The sequence below is a fragment of the Anolis sagrei genome, chromosome 6 (genome assembly GCF_037176765.1).
Source record: "Anolis sagrei isolate rAnoSag1 chromosome 6, rAnoSag1.mat, whole genome shotgun sequence".
In the NCBI taxonomy this organism is placed as follows: domain Eukaryota; kingdom Metazoa; phylum Chordata; class Lepidosauria; order Squamata; family Dactyloidae; genus Anolis; species Anolis sagrei.
Genome location: NC_090026.1, coordinates 83,406,844 through 83,428,615, shown reverse-complemented (window position 1 = coordinate 83,428,615; position 21,772 = coordinate 83,406,844). Strand labels below are relative to the sequence as shown.

The 21,772-nt window shown below is 38.7% G+C and overlaps 1 protein-coding gene across 4 annotated transcripts in view; it reads left to right on the top strand.

Moving 5' to 3' along the window:
* The window catches only part of RBMS3 (RNA binding motif single stranded interacting protein 3), a 911,371-nt gene that overhangs the window by 235,999 nt on the left and 653,600 nt on the right, over positions 1–21,772 (top strand). For all 4 annotated transcript variants that reach the window (XM_060781878.2, XM_060781880.2, XM_067470220.1 and 1 more), the window contains exon 3: positions 8,341–8,514. In XM_060781878.2, the coding sequence (XP_060637861.2) occupies positions 8,341–8,514 (174 nt within the window). The remainder of the gene's footprint in view (positions 1–8,340; positions 8,515–21,772) is intronic.

Here is a 21,772-nt window from a genome sequence, read left to right as displayed (position 1 = left end):
AGAAAAAAAATCAAGTTATGAATCAAGTTTGAACAGCTTGAAATTTCCAGGCAAAATACAATTATTCAGTGTAGTCAATTAAGGGTCTCAGCAACTGCAGCGAAATAACAGGGGGCATGGGGAGGAGGGAGAGCAAATGATGGGTTAATTTGATGTATCATTTCCAAATATTTTATGGTCAGTGGTCTTTCTAAGGCAGGCATGGGCAAACCTTCTAACTTGGGTGCTGCATGGCAGGCCAGAGCAGGGTGGGCAGGTTGGGAGGGAGGGGGTTCTCCCCAACTCCCCTCCCTTCCGTTTCCTCCCCTTCATCTTTCTTTCGGAGGCAGAAAATAAAGGAAAGACAGGAAACATTTTGATCCCTAAAAGGATGAGTCTCCAGAGAAGGAGACTGGAGAGAAAAAGTGTATCCATTAGCTCCCCTATTGCCTACACCTGATATATAGTCCTAGAATCCTAGAGCTGGAAGAGACCCCCAATGGCCATCTAGTCCAACCCCCTGCCATGCAAGAAGGCGCAATCAAAGCACTCCCAATAGAAAGCCTCTGTGGAAAAGCCTCCAGAGAAGGAGACTCCACAACACTCTGAGGCTGCCTATGCCACTCTCCAATAATAATAATGATAATAATGATGATGATGATGATGATGATAATAATAATAATAATAATAATAATAATAATAATAATAATACACTTTATTTATAACCTGGAAAGACAAAAGGGCAGGAAGGAGAAAAAGTAGAGGGAAGGAAGGAGGCAAGAGTGAAGGAAGGACAAAAGGATGGAAAGGAAGGAAAGCGGGAGGTAAGGAAGGAAGATGTGGAAGGAAGGAGGAAGGAAAGAGAGAAGGAAGGAATATTAGGGTGGTGAGAGAGAAGAGGGCCTGAGAAAAGAGCCCAAGGGGCTGCAACCGGCACTCGAGGTTGGGTTTCCTCATTCCTGTTCTAAGGCATAAAAGGACAAAATCCCATTCAAAGCTTGAATGTGAGATTGAAATCTGCAACTGCCTTGTCAATTTATACATGTTATTTCCATGTAAGGAAGCAAGGAAATTGATGGATAGGTGATAGACCTAAAACACTTGAAAATAAAAACAACAAAGTGTCTCATAGCTCTTTAAAGATGATCAAGTTTTATTTGGCATAACATTTGTGGATTCTAGCTCTCTTCACCAGATTCACTGGATAAAAAGGATGGAGTCCAAGAAAGTTCGTGCCAAATAAAATTGGTTAGCCATGAAGGTGTTACTAGTCTTTTTGTTGTTTTTATTGAATTAGACTAACATGACTCCCCTACTTTTATAAAGTCTGGCTGTTTTAATGCTTGTCCGCTTTGAAGCTAAAGCTTGCTCTATAAATATTAGTGTTGTGTTTGGGAGGGGGAGGCTAAGAAACTTTTATTCATCGAATTAACTCTGAATTATAACAAGATTGAGTAGAAACTGTTTTCAATTCCCTATGTATTAAATAAAGTTTATTATTATATTATGCATCTTTCACACTGTAGAATTATAGGACTTTGATGCCACTTTACCTTCCATGGCTGCATGGTGAGTCCTGTGGAATCTTGGAATTTGTAGTTTGGTGAGGCATTAGAATTCCTTGGCAAGAATTCTAAATGCCACATTCCCAAGATTACACAGAATAGATCAGAACATAGTTAAAGTGATATCAAAGTTATTTAATTAGGCAGTAGAAAATAAATGATATTTCAGAAAAAGTCATATCATATTTTTAAAAACTCTGGTGAACTTAGTCATAAATAAGGTAACTAGTAGCAAAGAATGGTGGGAGTGCTGTATAAAGAATAATTCTATAGACACGAATATGATGTTGAGTTTAAAGGATTGGATGAGGAACTGGGAAACCCATGTTAAAATCCTCACTCTATTATAAAGTTTGGTGACCAACTGCTGCTGATTTTCCTGAGGAGGAATGAGAAATAAAATGGCAAGAAGCCAAATGATGCTGGGTAGTAATAGTTCCACATTAGAACATAAAGAGAGAGAAGTAGTGGTGATAATATTTCAAAGGCCTTTCACCTTAACATACTGGCCTCACATTGAGATTTTTTGAGTCAAGGAGATATTGCGTTTAGCATGGAAGTTGATTATGTATGACATGTAACATGAGATCTGAACTCAGCATAATGTTGCCAAACACAAATCTCACAGCATTGCTTTGTGCAGGATGAGGTCATCCAAGGATTTGGAGTGACACTGAGCTTTCAGGAGTATTTGCAAATGAGCAGAACCACTGTCTAAACTTTGTGGCAGGCAAAAAGAATCAATAACATGAATCATAACAATAAGAAGGCAATGTGGATTTATGGCTCTTCATAGTTGGATGATGATGTGCTTCTCCTAAGGGTGAAATGTTGTGGGTTGGTCCTAGATCTCATGCTTTCTCAACAGCAGAGTGGGCAATTGTTGAAAGCACACCAGCTTTCATGAGAACATGGGGACTGTCCTTTGCTCCATATTCCATGTTTGCTCCCAAATACCATCTATAGTGATTCTTCAGGACAAGATGGCACTGAGACAGTATGGACCTTTAGCAGCTCCAGGTAAATTTTCTTAATCCAAGCCAATCTTCTCTCCTGAGTCACCCCTCTGGTCTGACCAACCCAACTGACTGGTCACCCAGGATCTCAGATGATGCCTTGGTGGGCCAAACTGGAGTTGCTCAAACAAGGAAAATGGGAAAAGAAGAAGAACAGAGAGGAAAGGTAGGGCACAGCCACCATATGATTGTGGCCTAAAAGACTTAAAGACCTAAGGACTTCAAAATCTGCACTCCCTACAAAGAACGAGAATCCCCGGAAAGAAGATCTCTAACTGCTATCATTCCTTTCTTGGTACTGTCGGCTGAAGTTTACATTTCCTGCTTTCCCAGCAGACAATTATTTTTTGCTGACACATGGGCCAGTCTTGTGAACATCTAGCTGTCCATTGCTGCCGCCACTACAAACCACCTCCACAGTGACTCCATGTGAGTTCCTGGCTGCTTCCACCCAGCCTGGCTGCTTCAGTGGACATCCTTGGTCATCCTTGCTACAGCTGTCCCTACTGCTATTCTCCTGCCTGTTGCAGCAGCTCCAGGCTGGCTCCATCAACCCAGCCTCCTGGTATTGCTCCATCTCTCTTTCATTGCTCTCTTTCATTGTTCTCCAATTTAGGTGGCCCTCTGATCCGGGTGCTGCTGCCTGGGTCATCACTGCTGGTAGTGGTGTTGCTGCCTTGATGCTTCGTCACCACTTGTCATCTTGGGCCACCTGTGGATGCCATTAGCATGGGGCTTTGGTGGCTCTGAGATCTCACCGGTAGCTTGCTCCCTAGTTGCTTGGGGTTATCCAGCACTTGTCACTGTCCTGACACTGGTGACCTAAGTCTAAGCCATTCCAGGCGGGCCTTTCCACTGCCCTTCCCCACCTTGTGAGTCCAGTGTGGGCAGACCAGGTTATTGTTGGGCCCCCCTCTGCTGCCTTCTCCCCCCTGGGAGGGGGCATTATATTGATCCCTTTCTAGCGTTTTGAATGATGAGAGGTGGAGGCAAGCGGTTGGCTGGTCGAGGGCTCTTCCATTGCTCCTTTTCCATCATTGCAGTGCGGCTTTCCACATTGCCACTCTTTCCAGCAGTCACTTGGTCTTCCTCACCTGGGAGACATTTTATTTTCATCTGCCACCACTTTCCACCCGGTGACTGTCTGCGCAGACCTTGCTGTCCTGTCATTGAACCATCATCCCCGAGGGGGAATGGGTTTGTCATTCCTCATGTGGGGAGTGCTGTGAGGACCTGTCGGACACCCTGGGACTTGTCAATCTCAAAAGGAGGGAGAGGGGAGGGCATCGGAATCCACCTCTGCCTGTGGAGCGGATGTGTTACTGCTGTCATCAAACTGTGTTGTGTTGTTGCTACTTAGTTTAGAGATACCCTCAAGATGCTGCTGTGCTGAATGTTATTCACTGGCACTTCATTTGGCAATTATGCCTCAATGTCTATAACCCACCATAAGACCTGGCTTGCATCTTGCAGACTTTATTTTTAAGATCTGCCAATCCACGCTGCTCTCCAACCCTCAGCACATAGCACTTTAAAGATCTGAGTACGTTCTTATTGTGAACTCCCTGGGGGTTGGTTGGGGGGGGGGGGCGTTGGAGGGGACTTCAGGCCTAAAGCACTGCATATTTGGAAATTGAGTTCTCACCACTGAGAACTCAATTCCTAGTGAAATTAGATCAGCTCCCTCCATCCTATCATTTAGAAATTTAAAACCTGGCTATGGAACCAAACATTTGGGGAGTAGTATAGTGAAATAGGCAGCTGTGAAGTGATTGTAATATGATTGGAATGGCTCCTGGATTATGATTTCAATTCTTGGTGTTATGTTTTCAACAGTTTATTTAATGTATTGATATGATGTGGTTTTTGATTTTTATTTATTTTAATGCATAATGCATATTGTATTAGTATGTTTATGTTTATTGTGGCATTGAATTATTGCCAATTTGGAAAGTGCTCAGAATCTCCTTCAGAGTTGAGATAGAGTGGAATAAAATGCATTAAATTAATAAATAAAATAAATATAGGACATAGGAGGATTTTCCCATATTTCTCTCCCCAGGCTATTTGAGGCTCAGTATTTTTTTTTATTTCACAAGACCAATGGTTTGGCTAGACTAGAATGAATGCAGCTTGACATTACTTTAACTGCCATCGTTGAATGCTATGGAATAATGGAGGTTGTAATTTTACAATATCTTTAGTCTTCCCTGCAAAGAGTGCTGTTTCCTCAGCACAGTGCTATGGCTATTTAAAAAGCTCTAACTGGCTCAGAACCCAAATATGTTAAGGATTTCACTTTACATCTATGCTTTAAGATTATCAGATTAAGTGAAGTATGTGTAAAGTCAGAGCAAGTCCTGATTCCAGTTCTGGAGTTTTGATTTGGGCATCTTTGTCCCTAGGTTGGGTCCAATCCATGAAACTCTGAGAGTTTTATTAGTAGCAACGTGATATATATCCATTGATTTTATTGTCCTTGTGGTGGAAAGGTGTTTTGACCCTTTGATACAAAAGTGCTGAACTCAGTGTTTTTGTAGAATGCTTTTGGACAACAAAAACTCTTTGCAAACAATAGTCAGAATCTCATAATCTTGAGATTTTTCATAACTTGCAAATGAGGGTGAAATAAGCGAAGATTTCCATCCATCTTTCTGATACAAACCCTTACAGTAAAATCCACCAAGAAGCAAGTGATGCAAATCCATTGGGAAAGATGAGATTTATTTTTGAAGTATGATGTGAAAGATAAATAATAGAGCAAAGAAAGAAAATTTGTTTTGGATTCCTTTGAGGGAGAGGAACCTTTTTCAGTGAAGTTTTTCTAGCCACAACCTTTTCTTTGATTTGCCAAGATTCATAGTCTTATAAAAGGTTTATTTGGAGCCAGAAAAGTCTCCTTTAAGTACAAGGGCAGTGTTCCCTCCAAAAAACCTCTTCAAAATGAACAAAGTAACCACTTGTCATGTGCGGTGACTAATGAGACTTTGGTGTAGCCTTTAGTGTTCATTTGTATGCTTTGTGTTTGAAAGGTTGTAAGTTAAATCTTTAGAAATCACACTCCAGGAATCACTGACATGTGACAAAAGAGAGCAGAGCTGTTTGAGATAGTGGGGATTGCTTGGTAATAATAATAAAAAAAACCCTTCCCTGTTCTTCTAGGGAAGGCTTCTGAAGCTGAAGGAAGTAAGCACACATTTAAAGGTGCAAAAGCCTTTAACATTAGCTGTGCATTGCATTTGCCTTGCATCCTTAGATGTAAAAATACAATTGAGGCCAACCAAAACGTATGAACAATTCATGGAAAGGTGAGATATAATATGGGGGGCTCTCTACATTCACTTTATTCCTCTGTATGCGGCAAGAACCAAAGCAGGGCTGGGCTGCTGTAAGTTTTTCGGGTTCTATGGCCATGTTCCAGAAGCATTCTCCCCTGACATTTCACCTGCATCTATGGCAGGCATCCTCAGAGGGCTGTTGATGATAGGGTGACTTAGAGGTCTCTCATTCATAGAGTTGCTATGAGTTGAAGTTGATTTGATGGTAATTCACAACATAAATGCTCACACACTGATGAATGGGCATCTATGTAGTCACGGGCTGTATGCCTTTCTCTTGTTGTTAATCACTGTCATGTTGGGTTTTGTATATAATGACTATGTCATCTGGATGCCATCTGTATGCCAATGATGTCCAACTCTACTACTCCTTTCCACCTATTGCTAAAGCGGCTGTTCTGGTCCTGAACCGATGCTTGGCAGCTGTGACGGTCTGGATGAGGGCAAACAAATTGAAACTGAATCCAGACAATAGAGGCACTCCCAGTCAGTCATAAGGCTGAACAGGGTATAGGGTTACAACTTGTGTTGAACAGAGTTATACTCCCCCTAGAATCATAGAATCAAAGATTCGAAGAGTTGGAAGAGACCTCATGGGCCATCCAGTCCAACCCCCTGCCAAGAAGCAGGAATATTGCATTCAAATGACCCCTGACAGATGGCCATCCAGCCTCTGTTTAAAAGCTTCCAAAGAAGGAGCCTCCACCACACTCCGGGGCAGAGAGTTCCACTGCTGAACGGCTCTCACAGTCAGGAAGTTCTTCCTCGTGTTCAGATGGGATCTCCTCTCTTGTAGTTTGAAGCCATTGTTCCGTGTCCTAGTCTCCAAGGAAGCATTGTTCCGCGTTCTAGTCTCCTGAATATACTTGAGAATGATCCTGGACTCATAGCTGAGCCTGGAACCCTAGGTTTCAGCAGTGACCAGGGGAGCATTTTCACAATTAAAATGTGTGCACCAGTTGTGCCCGTACTTTGAAGAGTCAGACTTGGCGGCCACGGTAGTCCATGCCCTGGTTACATCCTGTATCGACTACTGCAATGCACTCTACATGGGGTTGCCTTTGAAGACTGTTCAGAAGCCTCAATTGGTCCAATGGGTGGCAGCTAGATAACTCACTGGAGCAGAGTTCAGGGAGCACACAACCCCCCTGTTATGCCAGCTCCACTGGCTGTCATTCTGCTACCAAACACAAATCAAAGTGCTGGCTTTAGCCTATAAACCTCAAAATGGTTCCAGCCCAGCTTACCTGTCCAAATGTATCTCCCTCTATGAACCATCTCGGACATTAAGATCAACTGGGGAGGCCCTGCTCTCAGTCCCACCTCCTACCTCCTTTGCAAGTGCAACTGGTGGGGACAAGAGTCAGTGCCTTTTCAGTGGTGACCTCTGGAACTCCCTCCCCAATGAAATTAGATCAGTGCCCTCCCTCCTGGCCTTTAGAAAAAAAGTAACACCTTGGCTATGGGACCAAGCATTTGGGCAGTAAGCATTACAAGGAATGATCAGGGATTATGTGCAATAGATATGATATTTGGAATGGCCTGGACTACGATTGCTAGATTATGTGATTTTAATTGTTTATATAGATATGTTTTAATTCCATGTTTAAATGTTAAATGATGTCATGTTTTATGATTTCATTGATAATTGTATGTTATTATTGTTATGTTAGGTTTTGGTATGTGAGGCATTACATTTTGCCATAATTATGTTGGAAACCGCTTTGAGTCTTCTGCTGGGGTGAGGAAAGTGGTACACAAGTGAAGTAAATAATAAATAAATAAATAAATAAATAAATAAGGGACCTCCAAGACATCCTGTCACCAATAGCCTTATTCAGTTCTGGCAGATGCTGGTCTGTGCTTTCTTTGAGTCTATCCACATCCTTATTGTCTTTCCTAATGAATCATGTCATCTTATAATATGTCCAAAGCATGATAGCAGTAGGTTGGTCGTTTCTGTTTCTAGGAAGTTTAGTTTAGACATGATTTGCTCTTGGATTTATTTATACATTTACATCAAAACCATGCTACTGAATTTGGGAAGAAAACTGTATTTTTAATCGTTTTAAGATTATTAATGTAAATGCAAATAGAATGATACCAGTCTCAATTACAATTCTGTATGGTTAAATAAACTGTATTGCTGAATTTAATGGATGTAAAAAATCAACTCTTTTAAAAGCAAGTACTTTAAATGGCTTATAGTAGTTTGCACTATGTCATGAAAACTTGCATGAAAATCCAATTTATTTTATTTTTTAAAGAATGCAGTTAAATTGACAGTTTTTGTAAGCAAATTTCCAACCTAATTCAAAATTTTGTTGGTTTTAGTTATAATTTATCCCCCTCAAAAGCTTTGCATGATTTTACAAATGCAACATGTGTGCCACACATAGCCCAAATACAAGCTTTCATTAGCTTTCATTTCTTTCTTTACAGCCCAACTCCACAGTGAGAACATACCAAAACAGCAAATACCAAGTGACAATGAGCCCTGGGTTTAGTTCACAGTGGAACAACAGTCAACCGCTTTGGAACGCATACACATTCCCAAGGACAAGCTTGCACTACCAATCACACACGAGCTACACCTACTGCGCTGGGCACACAACGGTGAGTAACCGTGCTGATGTGCACTCTGTTGTTCTATGGCACATAGAAAACCTGCTCATTATGATTTGAAAAGTGAGTTGACTTTATTTGTGTTCTCTTTTCAAACATTTAATTGGAATAGATGGAGCTGTGATCTCTCCACAACAAATCACAGCTCTGGACTTAGTTATGTGATGTTGAGTCACCAATTATGATGCAAAAATAATGATGGTATTGGTCATGGTAGTGTTGGTGGGGGTGACAGTAAAGTTTGGTTAATTGTTTTCTATTCTAGTCTTTAAATGCTGAGATGTGCTATAATTGAATAGCTGTTCACAAAGCTTGAAAGTCTGTACAATCTTAATTATTTTGCTTTTTTAGCAGAACCCATTATCTTTTGTCACAAACTATAGTCAATTTAAACAGCATGTACAAGATGGAACACAATTGCTCACCTTTGTACTGGTGTGCTTTTGAAATTTATACCCAAACAAGTGATAATCAGTAGAAGAAGATTTGAGTGCATAATGCCCACTTCACTTTCTGGCTTGATTTTTGTGAATGGACCATTGTCACTGTCATAAAAATAGCTTGGGGCCACTTGCCAAAAGCTGAGTACATTGCTAAAGAAGTTTCTATTTCGAATTTAGAATGCATCAGGAAACTGAACATACAAGGTGAATTTTCTACCCCATCCACTTTTTAAAATACTTTTAATACTTAGGAATGCTCAACATATGATTTGGTATAATCATATTGTGATTTCATTTCTACACCATTGGTAGACATTGACCAAGGTCAAAATTAACTATGGAGGAGTTTTCAACCTTCATGGCAACTGTAATATGTGTCTCAGTTACAATCAATGATTCTCATATTCAAGTACATCAGTTTGATGATTTCTCATGTGATGACTTGGCTGATAATTTTGTGAACTGTGTAGTTTGATGCACATTGTGCTTGAAGTAATGTCACTCAATATACAATGCCTTTCTGAGGGCTTTGATTTTGCAGTGCTGTTTTACACACACAAAGTGAGACTGAATAAATAAGTCAACAGGTTGTAGCTCTGATCATATGTTTCATTTGCAACTCTTCCAATAGTTAATGTCTGTGAATGATTTCTGTAAATCAAAATTTATCAGTCATCACAGCGTATAGTATATAAAACGCAGTTCCAACTGGAGGAAAGTGAACACATAGTATACATTTGTTGTTATAAGCAATATTTTTGGGCAGTTTAGGATTGTATGGCTTGGTTTAGAGTGGCTATCTTATTTTCCATGAAATGTTTTATTTCAGGGTTTGCCCAATACCACACATAATGCATTAGAAAATTAATGTCACGGAGGTAGCCACGATGCAAATCTGAAAACACCTTTAAATATAGTACCACCGAATGCAGAACATTCCTCTATTAGAAACTGTTTTATGCTTTCCTCCTTTAATTTTAGTTTATCTCTGAGACTGTCAAAAGTTATAGCTGAAGCGTATTTCTAAGAGTGTCGAAAATAAAAAGGAGTACTGTTAAAGAAAACAAAGCCCTATAAATATTATAAATGACACTGCCTTTGGAAACAAGTAGACTTTGTAAATGTTAAGGATAGCCCATTGGTCCAACTACCAATATCTGAGCTGTTCTGGAAGAAATGATAATATCATAAGCTAATGAACAATGCTTCAGTTCTGTATCTTACAAACAGCAGAGTAGTAGATATAACCATGCACTAACCAATGAGTTCATTTCATAAACACGACACATCTCTATGTATCTAACACCCCCTTCCACTTTTAGAATGTGCCCTGTGAGCGGGCATAGGAGAGATTAAGAATGTTCATCTATCACAAAGGCCCCCATATATATTAGATTGTCTTCTCCTTCAGTGTTATTAGCCTTTGTCCATCAAGCTCTATATTCCCTGCTCAGACTGTAAGGGACTTTCCAGGGCTTCATGTCAGAGGTCTACCTGGAGGCACTACCTGGAGGCACTAATACATGAGCCTGGAACTTCTGCATGCAAAGTGTGTGCTATTACTTAGAATGATAATTGCCCCAATCAGTTGAGTGCTGCAGTACAACATGGAAGATGTTGTCTACATAGATGTATAGGCCTAGAGACACCTTACATTTTGTTGTCGTTTATTCGTTCAGTCACTTCCGATTTTTTGTGACCTCATGGACCAGACCTTTCCAGAGCTCCCTGTCAGCTGTTACCACCCCCAGCTCCTTCAGAGTCAAGCCAGTCACTTCAAGGATGCCATCCATCCATCTTGCCCTTGGTTGTCCCCTCTTCCTTTTTCCTTCCTTTTTCCCCAGCATCATTGTCTTCTTTAAGCTTTCCTGTCTTCTCATTATGTGGCCAAAGTACTTCATCTTTTCCTCTACTATCCTTCCCTCCAATGAGCAGTCGGGCTTTATTTCTTGAAGTATGGACTGGTTGGATCTTCTCGCGGTCCAAGTCACTCTCAGAACTTTCCTCCAGCACCACAGTTCAAAAGCATCTATCTTCCTTCACTCAGCCTTCCTTATGGTCCAGCTCTCACATCCATAGGTTACTATGGGGAATACCATTGCTTTAAGTATGCGGATCTTTGTTGCCAGTGTGATGTCTCTGCTCTTCACTATTTTATCAAGATTGGTTATTGCTCTCCTCCCCAAGAAGTAAACGTCTTCTGATTTCCTGGCTGCAGTCTGCGTCTGCAGTAATCTTTACACCTAGAAATACAAAGCCACTGCCTCCATGTTTTCTCCCTCTGTTTGCCAGTTATCAATCAGTCTTGTTGCCATAATCTTGTTTTTTATGTTTAACTGCAACCCAGCTTTTGCACATTCTTCTTTCACCTTGGCTAGAAAGCTCCTCAGCCCCTCCTTGCTTTTGGCCATCAAAGTGGTATCATCTGCATATCTAAAGTTATTAATGTTTCTTCCAGCAATTTTAACTCCAGCCTTGGATTTGTCAAGCCCCACACATCGCATAAGTAGACTTTTATCTCCAGTAGTGAACATAACAAAGCTAAACACTATATTTAGATTAAGAATGGGAGAACAAGTAGTCCTCTTGATATTATTGGACTGTGGCTCTTACGGTTTTTTACTATTATTTATTTATTTGCTGCATTTATATCCCACGCCTCTTACCCCGAAGGGGACTCAGGGCAGCTCACAAAACAGGCACAATTTGATGCCGTATACACATACACAAGATAATACAACATACACATTAAAACCAATAATTACAACATATCAATCTTAAAACAGTTAATTAAAATCACACAATCCAAAGCCATTAGTTTTCAGTTATGCTATCTAAGGCTGATGTGAGTTACAATCCAAGAACACCCAAAGAGCCGTGTATTTCTCACCCCATTTTGATATTCTTTCTATATAAACCATATATTCATTTTCTGAGAGCATGGAATTGAGATTGGGAGATTCATATTATGTATGTTATGGATTCTCCTTTACTTATTAATATATTTTATTTTGCAGAATTAATTCACAGAAATTAGCTGAGTTTATGAAAAAACCTGCAAACAATATTTTTTATACTCTTAGGCATCATTGTTACACAGTTCATGTGGGTGAAGGATACTTCTCTGAGGCTCCATCTTCACTGCCATATAATCCAGTTTCAGAATGCAGATTAACTGCATTGAACTGGATTATATGTTAGTATAATCCAATTTAATGTAGTTCAATCTGCATTATAAGAGTCTACACTGACTATTATAATGCAGTTCAAACTGGATTATATGGCAGTTTAGATGGGACCTGAAATGCCCGGCTTTAAATCTGAGATGCTGTAAGTCAATAGGAGGCATGGAAGCAGTGCAGAACAAAACCTGAGGCCCAAACAGTGCAGCTCCCTAAAATGCTAACTGATGACATTGTTTTGTTTTGTAAAAAACGTTTATCGGCAAACCAATCTTAGAGGAACAAAGGCTCAAACACAAGCTTATTAAGCTGCTTTATCAGGAGAATAACTAAAGAGCCCACCTCCATTGTGTTGGGTTCCTTCAGGGCAAAAAAATGTCAGGCACAAACAAATGCATCTCTCAATTAGCTTCCCCTACCTTCCACACTTCTGTGCATCTGAAGCAACCGTCCCAGTGCTTTTTCCAAGATTGCTTTTGCTCTTGCTTCTTTAGAGCAGCTTTTCAAAGCAGCAATCTCATGCAGTTAATTCAAATCAAATCAGCGTATCAGCTAGGTTCATTGTAAGTCTTTCATAACCACTGGTGTGTGACAGCCCATTAAAACTTGGCCAGAGCCTTTAGAATATCACACTGATACATGCACACACCACTCTGCAAATACGTTTTACATTTAAGTTTCTGATTTAGCTGGGCATATTTGTTTTATACTGTTAACCCCTGAAATTGAGCTTCTTTCCAGAGGTTGTAAGAACAGGCCAATGTGCAATAATACAAGCTTAGCTAAGGTAATTTACTTAGTTGTGCTTTGTGTGGGATAACCTTTATTGTATAAAAAATCCAGCAGAAAATGTATTGATTTACATGGGTTTCGAAACATCTGTTACAGTCTCCTCAGTGATACTTCATTTTTTCTATATGAGTTCAGTAGAGTCTTGCTTATCCAACATAAACATTGGATAATTGAAAATGTTGGAGAATAAGGAGGGATTAAGGAAAAGCCTAAATCATCACATTATGTTATGATTTTACAAATTAAGCACCAAAAAATCATGTTTTACATTAAATCAATAGAAAAAGCAATTCAATACACGATAATGTTATGTAGTAATTAATGTATTTAAGAATTTAGCACCAAATCATTGTAATGTATTGAAACAGCTGTGGATCTGGACAGGAGGCAGACTGCACTGGATAATACCGAATGTTGGATGAGCTAAAGTTGGATAAGTGAGACTCTACTGTATACACAAATAATCTTAAGATATGGACAAACCAGACGGGCATTATATGTGAGATGTAATTTGCATATCCAAGTTATTGCAAATACAGGCCTGAAAAGTGTCTTTGACATTTCAAGATATCTTGCTTACAACCAACGTTATATTGTTTGTACTTCAGCACTTTTTTGGTCAAAAAATTATTTTACACAAAAAAAAATTGATTTGGAGAGAAACACAATTTTTTGCTCAGAGGGCATTGTCTGTCTTTTGTATATATATTTTTTGTGAAGAACATTTTAGCACATAAAAACAGTATTGTGATACAGATGCTTTTTGTGTGAAGTGCAGAAATGGAAAAATGGAAAATGTGTAAAAATGTAATTATCTAATTGAACTGAAAGATTTTGAATTTTTTTATTTTTAAATGCTCTACGTCTCCTGTCCTTAGTAGTTATTGAATGATTGATGTCATTATAGCAAAGAAGAGAGAGAGATTGAGAGAAGAAATACCATACTCTGCATAAAATTCAGGTGAAATATCTGTGTAGATGGAATAGACTCAAGGTTTGGGGAGAGCACAAGTTAGAAATGCTTTGCTTTTTTCACATAAAAATGATTTTGTCATAGTGTTTGAAAACAATAAATGTATTGACTGTTTTACTTATACCTTGAAAAAAGATATCCTTCATACTATTTGACTTTTTAATCACCGATAGAGGATGATCTATTGCACTTTTACTATCATTTTATATCATCTTTGTGAAACTGACATAGGCAGTCATTTGGGAATCTGCAATGCGATGCTTAAGTTTTTTACCATGACTCTCAGATACCATTAGTCAATTATCAAAAAAAAGGCCATACCTTAAAACTTGGAACTAATGCCAAAGTGCAGTCTCTATAAGGAATTATAGAGGGTACAAACTATTTTGGGGATAGGATTTGGATAACTCTTTAAAAGTTTAAACTAAATGCTGGATTTATTACTGCAAGGGAAGCAATAATAATTCAGGTGACACTGCTGTTGTCAAGAAACATCTTCAAAACCTAGAGACAGCCCAGATTGCCACATTTACACTGTTGTGTATTGGCACCGGAGTGTCCAATCTAAACCAACAGTAACTCTTTCATAAAAACCTGTCTTTCCTGACTATTTTTGGCGCTTGGAAGGTGCCACAGCCGGTCAGGACTTTTACAGTGATGGCTGGAGAATAACACAAATAATAAATCTCTCAAGCATTTAGTTTTAGAAAGGATTGGTGATTAGATATGTCTAACAGATATGGCATTATTTTACTGTATTGGTGGATGGGAATTGGGATTTTGCTAATTCTTGCTTTGCTCACCAAGAACTTTGACTCTTTTTGGGGTAACCATCACTATACTGACTGACAAGACCTAATAGTTTTGTAGAGACATAGCAACATGGCAGCGTGGACCAAATGTCATTACTTATCCATTACCCAATTGCTGTTGCAATAGGATACATCATTGGTATCTGTTTGCTCTGTGCATAGTGTAAATAAGTGGAACAAAATTGCATATGAAGCCCACATCACTCTCATTTATGTATCTTCCTTGTTTTCACAGATAGTCTGTGTATCTTAAGCAGGAAGCCTAAAAGAGATGCCTGCGTACATAGACCTATATCCTCACATATCCCCCTTCCCCACAAGCTTAGATTCTCCCCCTTCATGGCAGAACTAGTAGAATTTCTCTCTTTTTTTACAGCTTGGCATGATAACTCATGGAGTAAGTTGTTTTTATAACTGAGTATTGAAATTGTTTTCCCCCTAAATCTCTTTCCAGTACAACTACTACTTAGTGTCTTTGGTCTTGCCATATAGGACAAATGTAATTACTCACCTCTGAGCTCTGGGAAAGAGATTATAATTCAAGGTACTCTTCTATGAGGTAGTGCAATTCATTTCTAAACATTGGTACTTTATGTAGGGCACTTACAATGTAGAAAGTGATTGGATGGTATACAGCATTTCGTAAACCTCCCCACTGCCTATTGTCCCCAAACACAAAGTTTTAGGGCTGTTTGGGAGGATGATTTTTGTGCCTCTCAAGCCCTTTCCCCTCCAAAAGGCACGTACATTTTCTGAGAATTGGTTTGCTTGAAAAGAGTGGGAATAGTATGGCACATCTGCTGCTTTGAGGCTCCCGCAACCAGGGTGACCCGACAGTGAGGATGTATTCCAGAGCTTGAAAGAAGTATGATACAAGCAACATAGTTGCAGGCAACATTTCTAGTAATGAGGGTGGAACAAGGTCACACTTCAAAAGTAGTGCAACTTCTGGGAGGAAATTTATTCTGTCAGTATAACAAGTAACATTTTCCTAATTTTTTTAAAGTAATGTTTGAATGCACTTCAAAGCATTTTTAGAGATGTTCTGACAGCAATTTACACATTTTATGCCTTTCTCTGGTCAAGGTTAAGGGTTATTGTTTTCAAAAATGTAATAGAAAAGCAATGAGTGATGCAAAAGCTTATTGTTTAAAGATTCTAATCTGTAATGACAATGGATTATTTTCTGAACACTCATGAATTATGGGAACAAGTTCATTTTTTTGCAAATGATGGGACAGCAACAAACTAATATTTCTTAATCTCTCATGAAAGCAAAATCCAAATAGTACATTAGGTAAAGAAATTAGAGAATATACATACAAATGGTTGTTAAAAATCAGTTTCTCTAAAGATGTTGAGGAATACAGTAACCAACAGCAATGTGTAAGAAACTCAAGTTTTGGAAGGAACCAGGCGTGATCTTGTTCTATGGTTTCATGTGTTTAGAATATATTTTTCCAACCTCCTCTATATGACAAGGTAGTGAAAATAGTCAGGTTACATGAACAGTAGACAGGAAGCATGTTATAACTCCTGCAAAATCTCTCTCAATGCATAGCCAAATTTTGTGAAATATTATATGAGTCTGCATGAAGATGTGGCATCAGCTTAAAACTCTTTTGTTCAGAAAATGATTATTTTCCCAAGCCTTTGGAACACTTATCTTTGCTAACTTTTTGAAGCTTTTTTGAACAAGTCACAAGTTATTCCCCATGAAGTGTTCCCTATTCCAATGGTAGTTTCCATATCAGTTAGATGGTGAATTGATTCCAGATTTTAGTACATTTTAAAGAACAATCCAAGATGGTGAATAGGTTCAGCATATTGAATAGTTTTCTTAGAATACAGGAAAAAAAAACCTGGAATCAATTCACCATAACACTAATATGGTTGCTGCTAACTGCAACTTTCCTTTTCAGTAGCTTCTCTTTGAGTTCATAGTCCTTTACATACCAAATGCACCGTTTTGATATCAATGAAGGTGGGTATTATTTCACTGGCTGTGAGAAGGTTTGTGATGGACTATTTGTGCAAGGAACTTGGAAGAAATATAGCCATTATATTTAAGGGAAGACTTGGAGTGAGCAGTTTGATAATGTATTCGACTTTGGGGATAAAATGGCCTTGGAGTTAATCCAGCTCATTGGTATTATCATGAGACAATGATGGCAAAAATGCATGCAGAATGATAAAAAAATCTTGAATGTTATTGCAAAACACCATAAAAGAACCATGTATATCTTTTAGAAAGCACCATCATTTCCAGTTCAAAAGCCTGATCTATCTATCTATCTATCTATCTATCTATCTATCTATCTATCTATCTATCTATTCCTTCCTTTTCAACATGCATTATGATGACAAGTATTTATATATATATATATATATATATATATATATATATATATATATATATTTATTTACTTTGCTTATATACCGCTGTATCTCAAGCCCGAAGGCGACTCACGGCGGTTCACAAACAGTAAAAACAGTAGAAACATATAGACAGACAGACAGACAGACAGATTAAAATATAAAATGGTAGGATTGTTGAGTTTGACCCAGCCTAGTCAGGCAAAGAATAAATTAATGACAAATTGCTTACTTGAAGGATAGATATCCACTCCAATGTATATGTTTATTAATTATATGTATAGCCTACCAGAATGAACAACTCAAAGTAGCTGAAGATATAAACATAATAACAAGAGGCAACAAAACCATATCATAGAGTCAATATGTGAAAAGCAAATAACCGTCCAGTAAAATGCTAGAGTGCTTATCCAGAACAAAATATTAAAAATGGCAATGTTATCAATAATGCATTATCTATTCTGGGAGTGGCAGCTACCTCTCCACAAAAGTCAAATTTGACACTGAAATACAACACTGACTGAGCTCTGCGAGTGCAGCATGTTTCCGAATGAAGCACATAGTGTTTGAGGATCAGGACATCTGTAGGGAGACCAAAGTGCTTGTTTATAAAGCTATTGTCCTCCCAACCCTGTTATATGCCTGCGAAACGTGGACTGCCTACAGATGTCACACTAAACTCCTGGAACAATTCCATCAACGTTGCCTCCGAAAAATCCTGCAAATCTCTTGCGAAGACAGGTGGACAAATGTCAATGTGCTGGAAGAAGCAAAGATCACCAGCATTGAAGTGATGCTTCTACACCATCTACTCTACGCTGGACTGGTCACATTGTCCAAATGCCCAATCACTGTCTCCCAAAGCAGTTACTATACTCCCAACTCAAGAATAGAAAACGGAATATTGGTGGACAGGAAAAGAGATGTAAAGATGGGCTTAAAACTAACCTTAAAAACTGTGGTATAGACATTGAGAACTGGAAAGCCCTGGCCCTTGAGCACCCTAAATGGAGATCAGCTGTGACCAGCAGTACTGAGGACATCAAAGAGGCATGAATGGAGAGCGAAAGAGAGATGCATCAAGCCAACCCTGACTGAGACCACCTTCCACCTGGAAACCAATGCCCTCACTATGGAAGAACATGCTGATCAAGAATAGGCCTCTACAGTCACTACTGAATAGGCCTCCATAAGACACTACTCTTGAAAGGCCATCATACTCAGAGAACGAGGGATAACCTAAGTAAGTTCCTATAGTTTAATAACATTCTAATTTCCCTCCCCCTGCATATGAATTTTGATATCCTGTTAAGATTGGTTTGCACTATTTTCTGCATTTCACACACATAAACACACACTACCATTTCTGTTGTTACAAATGAATAATGCTATATGATATAATTCATTCTTTATATCCATCAGCTATATCTTCTGCTGAATAGAATGAAAGATAGGATCTGTCAAAAGTTAGAAGACTATCTGGAAACTTGGCCTTCACATGTTTTGAAAACATGGGAAGAGGAGAAGCCAAGATAAAATATGGGATGCATTCTCTCCACTGAAGAGAAGGTCTGCCAAAGCAAAATCATTACCACATCCTGTCCTAAGGCATTTTTGGCAGTCAGTAGAGATATTGGAGAAAACACACAAGTCTCAACAAGGAGTTTACAATGGGGCATGTCGCCCTCTCTTTTTATTTGTATAAAAGTGTGCATGAACACTCCAACCTTTTAATGTGTTTTTCTGTTTTGGTCAAAGATGAAATATGGTCTTTCGTACTTAGACATAGTACAGCTTTGTTTGGATTTATGTGTCTGTTTGTGACAAATACAGTGAAGATAACAATACACGATAAAGCAATTTATTGTTAACATTTTATTGAAAGATGTTTAACTTTAGACATGTACACACTATCCTCATTCCAACCTGTCATCCTCAGTTCTACCTGCTAACCACCATTCCTTTCCCTCCTTTTTTCTATAAAACATACTCATATTTACTGTGAAAAGATCACTTGTACTCCATTTCTAGTGCAAGAGAGTAAGGAATTATATTTTGGTTCCATCAGTTTTAAGCAGCCACCCAGACCTCTCCCAAGCAAAGGAAAGATAACATGCTGGGAATGACTACATATTCAAGTTGTTTTCTGAGAATGGACTTTAAGAGTCTTCTCTCGCTGACTATCTTGGGTCAACTGCACATCACTTTGCTACTCTCAGGAAATGTAATTTCCATCAGAGAGCATCCTGTTACTTACAACAGCAGTTCTTGCTGACTTGAGAAAGAACTAGTAGCCATCAGAAAACCCTGCAATCTTGGCTTGTCTTTCTATTATCTCATGCTTTGTGGAATCACACACTGATACTGTTCTCCAAGGGCATACATCTGCCCCTCTGCTATGCACCCCACCCTGCAACAGACAATCAATTTTTTATAATGGAGGAAGGGGGCAAGGGGCAAGGTAAATTCAATATTGTATTGGAAGGGTTAGGGGTTGTTGTACTAAACAATTGCTGTCCTGCAGTTGATGCTTTGAGTTCAGATGGGTAACCTCATTCTTGGGTTTGCCCCTTCTCACCTGCTATCTGCTTTGACTCTTTTTATTCTATCAGCCCACTTTGGTTGGGATTGAATGGATGCTTTTAAGCTGTTGTATTGTACTTATATTTTATTGTATTTATATTTTAACTGTTACAATTGATATGCTGTATTTATTATTGTATATGTGGCTTTCCCCTTGAAGTGACTGGACTGACCTTGAAGGAGCTGGGGGTGGTGACGGCCGACAGGGAGCTCTGGCATGGGCTGGTCCATGAGGTCACGAAGAGTCGGAGACGACTGAATGAATGAGCAACAAACAATGTGGCTTTGGATTTGACATGGTCTGTGAGCTGCCCAGAGTCCTCCTAGGGGTGAGAAGGGCGGAGAATAAATATAGTATTATTTATTTATTTATTTCAAACTCATAGCAGTCCTAAAACACGTATCAAAGGGTTTACTTGGCAACATTTGTTCAGAAAGGTTGTGCTTTTGTCTTCATCTGAGAGAGTGAGACATGTTCAAGGTTTCCCAATGAGTTTTCATGGCTGAGTGGAAATCTCCAGAGTCATAGCCCAATGTCCAAATTACTACATTATGGCAGCTCTTAAGACATACACTGATTGGCTAGCAACTCCAAGCAATAGCTGAAGGAGTTTGTTCTTTGTGAAAGAGAGCCTATGAACTATAAGGACCGGGGGCATGAGAGGTCTCTAAAACTAAGCAACGTGTTTTGAATATTGCAATATAGAAGCTAGCGTTATCATGAAAACATATTCATTGGTTTTAAAAGCAAAGCTATAAATCAAAAAATATATTTATGAACAGTGGGGAACTGATGGAGAAGTACAGGTGTGTAGAAAAGAAATGAGGTGTGCTCTTTGTATAATTGTAGGACTAGTCCTGAACTTGTCCCTGTGTTGTTGTTGGGGTTTTTTAAAGCATTCTTGGCAATCTTGAAAGGAAACTGTTATCTTTCCTTATTTCCTTACATTTCAAAACCGGCCCTGGGTTAGAGCCATAGAGTGAAAAACAGCTGATGTGCAACATTATGGAAACATTTTGAACTATATTGAAATCTAACATGTTAATACAGTATTTGACTATTTTATATATGCAAGCGAAGACAAATCATTTCCACATCTTTCTTACCAGGTGAATAAAAACAACAACCCCAAAACAAATATTTCTGTCCAGTTCTTGCAAGTATTCACACATTTCAAAGTGTTTGGGAGCATATTGTGCACAGAAATATGAGTATATGTGTGTTGCATGTCAATTTTTATGCAGAAACAACAGAGATAGCAATGTGTAGGATTTTTAAACGAGATTGCTTCCCCCCCCCCACACTTAATACAGTGATTTTGCACAATTAATAATAATAATAATAATAATAATAATAATAATAATTTTATATCCCACCACCATCTCCCTGACGGAACTCGGGGCAGCTTATAAGGCATTCCAGGCTGCACATATAACATACAACAGGTAAAAATGGTACGAAAGTATAAAACAAGTCACATAAAATTATAACAACAACCCCTGTCAACACATGTAGCGTAAAATCAAAATAATACAATTTTAAAATAACAGTAGATAAAACTAACTGTCGTCTATTCCTAAGGTTCCAAGTGTCAGCTTCATATGAGTCCATTCAGCATGCTCAAGGTCAAAGGCCTGTCTGAACATCCATAAAAATAGTTATCTTGCAAAACAAAAAATCAAGCACACACACACACAAATATTTTGGCAACTTTCAATATTAGTTCCATCCTTAACTTGAACCTGCTCTTTGACTAGTTTCATAAATTGTGGCTCTAATATATGAAAAGAGATGTGGTCACTTGGGGTTTCTTCTGCTCTTGAGTTTACTTTTATCTATCATTCACCTAAAGTCATGGTATTGGAGATAACAGCCTGCAATACTTACTACTTCCAATATTTCAGGTTGGCCAAGCAACGTTTTGGATAGGGCTGTTGCCTGCAATACTAATTGTGGTTCATTTCTTCACCACTAAGAGTTTGGAACAGAGCCTGGGCAGTAATTTTTTAAAACAACGAATGTAAACATTATGACATGACTTTTATGATGTGACATCTATAAGCCATCCATAACTGAGCCATGATAAG